This window comes from Culex quinquefasciatus, chromosome 1 (genome assembly GCF_015732765.1).
Source record: "Culex quinquefasciatus strain JHB chromosome 1, VPISU_Cqui_1.0_pri_paternal, whole genome shotgun sequence".
Classification (NCBI taxonomy): Eukaryota; Metazoa; Arthropoda; class Insecta; order Diptera; family Culicidae; genus Culex; species Culex quinquefasciatus.
The window spans coordinates 98427862-98437045 of NC_051861.1; the positions used below are offsets into that span (position 1 = coordinate 98427862).

Here is a 9184-nt window from a genome sequence, read left to right on the forward strand (position 1 = left end):
TTCTATAAAAAAACATCAAAAACTGTGCTAATTAAATTTTATGACATGCATACACTTCAATCTCAAGATACCTTGAATTGTCTTGTGGATAAAAAAAATCAATTTCAGGATTATCGCTCAACATTTCGGTTTCACTACTACATTTGCAGGTGAATTGGGTCCTAAAATGAAGCTTAGATTGCTGATATTATTGTTTACAGCGATAAAGCTTATTATTCTGAGTGCAATGACCCTTTGTACGACCACAAAGAGTTTAAAATGGATTTTTAAATCAATTTTGAAAAATTAACCTCGCGGTCCTTCTTGACAGAAAAGTTCCTACTTGACAGCTCGTTCCAAATGGACCATAGTTGATCCATCGAAAAAATGTTGTCTTGTCAAAAAAAAAATTTGCATTAAAATGAAAAAAAGTTATCAGAAATTGTTTTTAATCGTGTTTTTTATCGTTGTACATAAAAATTGACATAGGGCTTTAGTACCCAATTGCCTAACATTAGAAAATAACCCGTCACGATTTTTCTTTTCAAACGATACTTATCTACTTTGAAATTCACCGAAAAATTGTTTTCTGATTGATATCCATTCGTATGAGCGAAAGCCATTTTCTTTTCCCCGAGAAAAGGATTAAAGTGAATATGAGCTTGGCATTTTGATTTAAGAGATAGTCCATAATTTGGGGTGTTATAACAATTCATTCGAACGAATTTTAGAACAGCTTTTAAATTTAGAAAATTTTAATATTTTCCTGAAACTGTATGTTTTTTTTTACAAGCAGTCAAGGCACTCATCGATCCTCACACATATTCTAACCAATTAAGTTGCTATTCTGTAATATAAATCAGAACCAGAATCGGATAAATGTTTGATAAATTTCAAATTTCTCAAGAATTTCCGGTATTTCCCGGGAAATTTGTTGCAAATTTCCCGTTTCCTGGGCAATTTGAATCCCCGTGAAATTGAACGCTCTAAAAAGCCTACAACATCCAGTACTTTGTTTTAGAAATCAAGAGGAAATCCATTTTTTTCGCGAAAATTTAACACGTAGCCTTTTGTGTGGGACAAACTTCAAAAGCGTTTTTCTCAGCATGCTGTTTTTTGTATATGGGACATTTTTGCGAACATGGGCAGTATTCGTGAATAAAATTTTAATGTAAATAAGAAATATTTATTAATATTAAAAAAACTCATCTTTCATTTTTTTTTTCAACATAAATATCTCAGCAACCAAAAGTATGATCAAAATTGTAAAATTATAAAGAATTTCCTGATCTTTCAGCTAGTTTTGTTTTCAATAAAAAAAAGGATAAATCATTTGCCAAATTTAACTTTTTGAAAAATTCATATTTAATAATAAATTAATGCGATCGATTATTTTTATACAGACGGGTATATTTTTGAAGTCAGATTTTTCTAAGGATCTAATGTGACCATGAAAGATAGATTAAGAAAGGATAAAAAACTTGTAACAATATTAAAGAAACAAAACTTTCTCATTTTTCTTAAATGTTTATATTTGAAAGATTGGATGAGTCACTAAAATATTCCAACCATTTTTTTTATAAATAAATCAAAAACTAACAAAATATTTTAAACGTAGTGTTTTTAAAAAGAACTGCTCATATTAGAAAGAATGGCAAAATTGACAAAAACATTACAACAATCAAGAATAGGTATTAAAAATAAAATAAAAAATATTTTAGAAGTCAAACTTTTTTCTGGAAGAACTGCTCATATTTGAAGGAATGGAAAAACTCACAAAAATATTACGACAATCAAGAACAGGTTTTTTTTAATAAAATAAAAACTTAATGATATTTTCAGAAGTCGAACCTTAAAGAATGGAAAAATCACAAAAACATTACGACAGTCAAGAATAAGCTGTTTAATAAATGTATAAAACTATTTTAGAAGTCAACCTTTTTTGTAAGAACTGCTCATGTTTGAAAGAATGGAAAACATATCATGACAATCAAGAAAAGGTTGTTGTTAGAAATAAAAATGAATTTCCATCATATTTCAGAAGCGAACTTTTTTTTTCAAGGAATCGCTCATGTTTGAAAGAATAGAAAAATTCACAAAAATATTATGACAATCAAGAATAGGTTGTTTTTAGAATATAAAAAACATTGAGAAGTCGCCTTTATTTCAAAGAACTGCACATGTTTGAAAGAATTATCCCATTTTCATACTCACAATATCTCACTCAAAGAAAAAATCGGATTTGTTAGTAAGAAAATATTTTTTTCAAGAATATTTAAGAAGTTTTTATAATTATTATTATTTTTTTCATTTTTTCATATTCGACCTTTTATCCTTACGAACTTTTGTCCATTTTCGACCTTTTGTCCATTCGACCTTATGTCTTTCGACCTTATGTCTTTCGACCTTTTGGCATTCGACCTTTGGTCCATTTGAGCTTTTGTCGCACATCCGAGAAATAATGGTACAAAATTACTTTTTTGGACACATGGAATCATTGCTCACTTGTTTATGTAATATTTTTTATCCGTTTATTTGGTTTGATTTTTTGAGCACAATTCATACTTTAAAAGCATTTATAGGGGAAATTCTCGTATCTTTGGCAGGTTAAACACTCGCTCCTAACTCCATCCAATTTGCTGATTTTCACTATTTAAACAACTAATTTTGCAAAACTTTTGATAGAAACTTGCTTGCTCACTTCTTATTGAGCTATTTATCACTCGATTTCTGTTGAAATCGCTTTTAATGAGCTTTAATTGAATGTCAAAGTTCTGACCTGCCAACATTAGAGGCACGCTGGAATTAGATGCTGTTCCCCTATTTTAGATGCATTCCATTGCTTGCTACTAAATAATTTTGGTTTCCAGTTTGTAATCGACAAACTTTTTCTCAAATTTCTTGTTTGATAGGGTTAACAGAAGAAAAAAAACTTAGTTTGATAATCTTTTTTTTCTGTAACATTACAATTAAATTGTATACTGTAAAATAAATGTATTTAGTGAAAAAAGGAGGTCAGATTGATGCAGACGAATGCATTGTAAACATTGTAAATTTATTTTTTGAATTCAACAGGTTTTTTTTATTTTTCAGAGAAATAAGCCACGTGGCCATAAGGGGGGGGGGGGGGTTGGCGAGAAACCACGAAAAACCATGGGGGGGTAGGTGGGGGGTCGAAAATTCCCAAAAAAAGGCCACGTGGTTTATGCACGACCCCTATGGGGAATGGTCTGAAGAACACTTTTCCCGAAGAGAGCATATGGATTCGTTGTCCCTAGACCTGGCGCATCGGCAAACAATCCGATGTCTCCGGAATCAACGGTTTTCCCTCAAAAAGCATCAAATTTTCCTTAGCATGCTATGAAAGCTTGCTGAACACCGCGACGCCATATGTCAGACAGCAATGCAAGAAACACTGTAACTTGTGAAAAGCGCACACACACTTTCACAATTTGTAGAAGTGTCAAATGGACTGAATATAGAGCCATTCTCTCCGAAATTGACGAAGTTATCAATCAATTATTTAATTGATTTGGTGGCAGTTTGGTGATTGTATTTTCAACGGGATTGTGCAACCCACAAAAAAACATATTGCCGGTGGTTGGAGATTCGGGGGAAGGCTCTCATTCGTGTGCTGAGCGATGAAAGCCGGGCTCTGAGTGTCAACAAGCGGTACACCCTTACTAAAAATCATGACTTTTTGAGTTCCAAATCCCACTTTTCATACGATTTTTTGAGTTCAGGTACTACAACCATAAAAATGGTTACATGGGTTGAACTGAAAAATTCGTATGAAAAGTGGGATTTGGAACTCAAAAAATCATGATTTTTGGTAAGGGTGTAAGCAAAAGTGGAGTGCTATTTTTATTGGTTTATTTCTAATTTAGAAGGAAAAAGTAAATTATTCTTGCCCACCAAAATGAAGATAATGACTGCACGTATTATTCCTGCCAGATTTGGTGAAATGCTCAATTTCGTTGAATTAATTTTAGTAGACCCAAAATAGGTACTAGGCCCAAAATAGGGACAAATACCCTACTTAAATTTCCATAGAAATTTCGAAGTTTTTAGAAAAAATATGTTTTTCCCCCCCGATTTTTCGGGCCAATTTCAAATGAAATTTGTACCAGCCTTAAATGTGATTTTCTTTTTTTGGTTTCTTTGCATTTAATAAAAAAAATGTCGCACTGTTTTTTAAAATAAATTTTGTATTATTCCTATTAATTGAATCACTTTGTACTATTTCTTGTTCTAAAAGACCTCCCAAAAAATTTACACCCCACTGGCACCGGCCCCGGAGGAAGCCGCCGCACTCAGCGCATCGCTGGCCTGCTTGATGACCCGTCCCGTACAGGCGTAGTAGGTTCCAAGGTTGCGGTTCGCTTCGGCTGCCGCCACACAGGCCGCCACCTGTTCGGACGCCGCCGCCTGGACCGCTGCGCTCTGCTCCGGAGGCGCGACGGATTTCTCCACCAGCAGCTGGACCACGTGCTGCACCTTGGCGGCCTGTTGAGCCACCAGATCTTCAAAGGTTGGCGGCGCTGCGGCAGGATCGACGGCGGATTGAGCCTGCGGATTGACAGTTGGTGAAACTTTTTTTTTTTGACAGCACGCACACCTTCCAAACAAACTCACCTTGGCGAATGCCAGTGCTGCCAGCACGACGAGAGCAAACAATTTCAGCGACATCGCGACCTCAAACGCACAGCAAGCGAAAACTTTTTATTGAAATTCTTACAACTGCTGCACTGTGTTCAGGCGTAGGCCACGTGTTCAGAGGGAGTGCAAACTGTGAGGTTAAGCGCGTTGACACACGTGTCTTCTTCAACTTCTTCGCGGGTTTGTTCTCGACGGTCCAACGGCGGAAAACTTAATTAAATTCTATCGCCATGACTTTATCGCTTTTATATGAAACTGGAGAACCGCCGCAATCGTACTCTCACACACAATCATACACGTCGGGCAAGTCGGGGGATGGAATGCCTGTTGACAGACTAGTGTAGACACCGCCAGGACAAAGCTCTCGCAGGCTTAGCGAGCTTGTCGTCAAAAGCTTTGGTACGGGACTCCGAGGTTGGCAGGGAGGAAAACACGACGATGATAGCAAAAATTAGTTTGCCGTCTTATCTGCTCGTATTAATCATCGTAATAACTTAAACTTTCCACCCCGGGTTGTCGTTGGGGAAAAAGGAACAAGACATCATTCAGCGATTGAGATGTCATGTGATGTGATGTTGATTTAGTTCGTCGTATATTTTCAAACCTTAAAAAAACAATCAATAGCTCCAAAGAGCAACGTTAGCCTCTTCGATGACACGGGTTGTACAACGGACAAAGCCCATAATGTCCGTCCCCTGGGCAGCTGTCTGACAATCCGTCAGTTGGCCGGAATACTTCAGCCGAATCGCTTCCTTAACCTGTGCGGGGGCGGACGACAAGTTCACTATGTCATTCAGCTGTTGCTGAAGCCTTTGGGCGTACTGAACGATCAGATTATTTATGGGGGGCGGTGTAGGTGGACCTGAGTTAGCCTAATTTAAATTAAAAAAAAAACAAATTGAAAAACTGCATTTTTAATCTGCAAAATAACCAAATACTTACATTGACGAGTGCCAGTGCTGCCAGAGAAATAAAAACGATCAATTTTTGCTTCATTTTCGATAGATTTCAATCAGAATTTGGATTATCATTAGGTTTGTGGTTGTCTTCCATCAAAGTTAGATCTAATTGACTGTAATTCATTATAAGTTGTCGCTTTTATATGCCATTGGCTGTTCTTAGAAGTGCTCAAGCTGAAAAAACATCCGGAGCCAGACTAAAAGCAAATAATATTTTTCATAAATTTGAATATCCAATCGATATCTGTTACTGATAATTAGGTGTCGTCAATATATTACGTTGTAGTTTAACACATACAGCCATAAGGCAGTAAAAAATCATACAAAACGCTCCGCTTAGAATGCAAAAAGTGACACAACTAAAAAGTTTTAAAAGCTTTATAGAAAGTTGCGTCTAATGTTTATACCTTGAAAACTCACAAATAAATCTTAGTATTAGTAACTATTTTTATTTGTTTTTTTCTTCCAAGGAAAGCAAATCTCAACGAAATCGGTTTTTTTAATTATAATTTTTATATTTTTTTAATCCGTCTGAATTTTTTTGGTGCCTTCAGTGTGCCCTAAAAGCCATCTTGCATCATTAGTTTGTCCATATAATTTTCTTTACAAATGTTTCTTTGGCAAAATTGTAGGTGTGGATAAAGACTACACTGAAAAAATGATACATGGTAAAAAAATTGGGTGATTTTAAATTGAACTTTTTGTCACTATAACTTGATTTGCAAAAAAAAACTATTATTTTAAAAAAAAGTTCTGTAAGTTTTTTTTTATAGTTTTTTCTTACTCTTGCTAGTGCCTTAGTCAAAGAAATAATTGTTCCTAAATGGATTATGATGCAACACACAGCTGTAAGCAACTCCAAAACTCTGTTATGCACTTCAAAATAACTCATTGTATCTTGATTATTCACCAATAAAACCGAATTGAATTGAATTCTCTTTTTAAAAAAATGTTTTTTTTTTTTGGGGACATCATATGTCAACTTTTCAGAAAATTCAAATTTTTGTACAAAAAATCTTTGACCGAGTTATAAATTTGGTCGCAAAAATTTTTCAACTTTATTTTTGATGTAAAATTAAATTTGAAATCAAAAGTGCTTAAGTGATATTTTGATAAAGTGCACCGTTTTCAAGTTAAAGACATTTTTAGGTGGACATGTTTGCCCACTTTTGAAAAAAAAAATTTTTTTGAATAGCTGAGCAAATTCTTTTTATTTTGCCTTTATGAACTTTGTTGATACGACCCTTAGTTGCTGAGATATTACCATGAACAGGTTTTAAAACATGAAAATTGATGTTTTCTAAGTCTCACCCAAACTGTACCGTCATCTGGGGTTAATCGGGACTACAGTCCGAATAGGGACAGCAGTTTTTAGAGCACTTAAAAGCTTGATTCAATTCAATTCAATTAGTGTTTATTAGTAAATAATCAATTTACAATTTCGTGTTTCTTATAGCCTAATAGAGTTTTGGAGTTCCTTTCAACTATGGTTTACATTATAATTCATTTAGATGTAATTGGATATTCTAACAATGGATTTGGCAAGAGAAGGAAAAATAAAAAAAAACCTTCGAGATTTGCTAAGTAAAAGGATAGAAATAGAAAAAGCTTAAAACTAAATCACAGTTTGTTTTGTCTGTTGACGTCGAAAAACTTCGCTGCACAAGGCAGCTGATCCGTTGTAGATGTACTTCATCATCAGCTCAGTAAGAGCTTGGAATTGATCTGCCTTGTTTCGGCAGGCACGAAAACGCGTGAGCATCTCTCCAGCAAGGGCGAAAAACTCGGGAAGCGTGAAGAGATCATCACCGGTAACATCAGCTTGTCCCGGGGAAGTGCCGGCCCCAGAAGCGGCTAGTTTAGCGTACGAACCTCCCCAACCGGGAGGGAACGCTGGTTTGGTCGATGGAACCGCTCCGCCGCCAGCTGCTGCACCGTTCGAGCTCGAAGTCTGCGGAGGTTGGCGGGACGCTGGCGCTTTCTTCTTCTTGTCCTGCTCCTCGAGGTACTTTTTTCGCGCGGCACAGCCACGGAAATTCGCCGTGTGGTTTCCACCACAGTTCGCGCACTTGACGCTGATCTTTCCGCGGAAGACTGCACCTTTCGGTAAAGTGGGTCTCACCGCACTTTACGTACCGGGCGGAAGATTGCATTTTCATGAACCGTGTCCGAACTTTTGACAGCGGTGGCATTGGGCTGCGTCGGCGGGATTCTTCATGTAGAATCGCCACGTCACAAAGAAGCCGTCCAGTGCTTTGATCCGCCGAAGGTCCTGAATTTTGACGGACCCACGATTGAAGTACAGGAGGTACAATGTGTACGTACCTGTCACCGTTGTCGTTTTTGAGAGTACCTTAACCTCTCGAGGCTTAACTTTGACGCCCGCCAGGTTTTCTTCCAGGTCAGAGATCGGGCGGTCCGGATATCCCTGAAGGACGATCTTCACTGGGACCTTCTCTACAGGGTCAAATGTAAAGAACTTGAAGTTTCGCAACTTCAACTTCTTCACCACCATGTCGAAATTCAGTTTGTTATGTGTGATAACTTGCACTGACGTTTTACATATTTTTAGACAATATTGGAGCCCCTCAAGCAACTCGTCAACATCGTCTGCCAGCGTATCCAAAATAAAAATTGGAGGTGGACGTCGTTCCTTCGGAGAATTACATTTTTGCCTTCCTCACCTCACTGAGGCAAGGCTATAAAATCACTCAAAAATTGAACTTTTTAAATAAGCCTCCCAGATATACCTTTACGTATACATATCGACTCAGAATCAAATTCTGAGCAAATGTCTGTGCGTGTGGATGGACGTAGATTTTTTTTTTCTCACTCACTTTTCTCGGAACTGGCTCGACCGATTTTGTCCGGATCTATGTTTTTGGATTTGCCTTCAGGTTCTTTAAGTCTTTTTTAAATTTCATCCGGCTTGGTGCAGTACTTTAAAAGATATGTTCGAAAAACTGTTTTGGTTGATACTAAAAGGGTCATTATTTACATAATTTGAAAGCTCCGGCGGATAGCTGTCGGAACTTTACGCTCAGTGCACGCACACAAACACTGCAGTGCTTTCAAATGGTTCATTAAATTTATCATACCTAGATGGCAGCACTCAGATGTATAGTGTCTTTACTAAGCAAGCGTTAGCCAAAGCTTTCGTAGTGTGTGGTTGCAAGGCTTTTAGGAGGAAGGCAGCAACCACCTTCCGGTGGATTAAGTAACGTTTTTCTTCTTTTCTTGCTTGCGCGCAAGTTCATCATCGTCATCGTCGTCGCCAGTACTGCTGCTGTCACTGTCGGTGTTGTTTTCTTCTCCACTCAGAATCTCGAATTCGTTTCTGGTGGGAACGTTGGAAGTGGTTGTCGTCGTGGTGCTTTTGGACTGCTTCTGCTGCTGCTGCTGGCTGGAAGTGCTTCCGGATGCCCGGGTCGATTGTCTCGTCCGTACACGGTACTCACGTGGACGGTATGACACGTGTAATAGCGATTCATCGATGACGTCACTGGGCACGCTCCCGTGCGCGATGGCGGTCGATGTGGCGTTGGTTAGAGATCCTAAATAGGGAGACTGGACAAAGTGAATTTGAC

General features: G+C 37.5%; 2 protein-coding genes across 2 annotated transcripts; both read right to left on the reverse strand.

The window, feature by feature from the left end:
• Positions 1-4176: 4176 nt before the first annotated feature.
• Positions 4177-4850, reverse strand: LOC6044957. The gene is made up of 2 exons (XM_038266653.1): positions 4615-4850; positions 4177-4548 (listed from the first exon to the last, which is right to left on the reverse strand). Exons 1-2 carry the CDS (start codon positions 4666-4668, stop codon positions 4252-4254), a joined length of 351 nt encoding a protein of 116 aa, XP_038122581.1. The 5' UTR covers positions 4669-4850; the 3' UTR covers positions 4177-4251.
• A 42-nt stretch (positions 4851-4892) lies between these two features.
• Positions 4893-5713, reverse strand: LOC119771167. The gene is made up of 2 exons (XM_038266654.1): positions 5581-5713; positions 4893-5510 (listed from the first exon to the last, which is right to left on the reverse strand). Exons 1-2 carry the CDS (start codon positions 5632-5634, stop codon positions 5256-5258), a joined length of 309 nt encoding a protein of 102 aa, XP_038122582.1. The 5' UTR covers positions 5635-5713; the 3' UTR covers positions 4893-5255.
• Between the last annotated feature and the right edge of the window lie 3471 nt (positions 5714-9184).

Coding starts and splice junctions, on each gene's coding strand:
- LOC6044957 (XM_038266653.1), bottom strand. CDS start 4,668: ATGTCGCTGAAATTGTTTGCTCTCGTCGTGCTGGCAGCACTGGCATTC. Junction 4,549..4,614: donor CAGCACTGGCATTCGCCAAG/GTGAGTTTGTTT, acceptor GTCAATCCGCAG/GCTCAATCCGCCGTCGATCC.
- LOC119771167 (XM_038266654.1), bottom strand. CDS start 5,634: ATGAAGCAAAAATTGATCGTTTTTATTTCTCTGGCAGCACTGGCACTC. Junction 5,511..5,580: donor CAGCACTGGCACTCGTCAAT/GTAAGTATTTGG, acceptor AATTTAAATTAG/GCTAACTCAGGTCCACCTAC.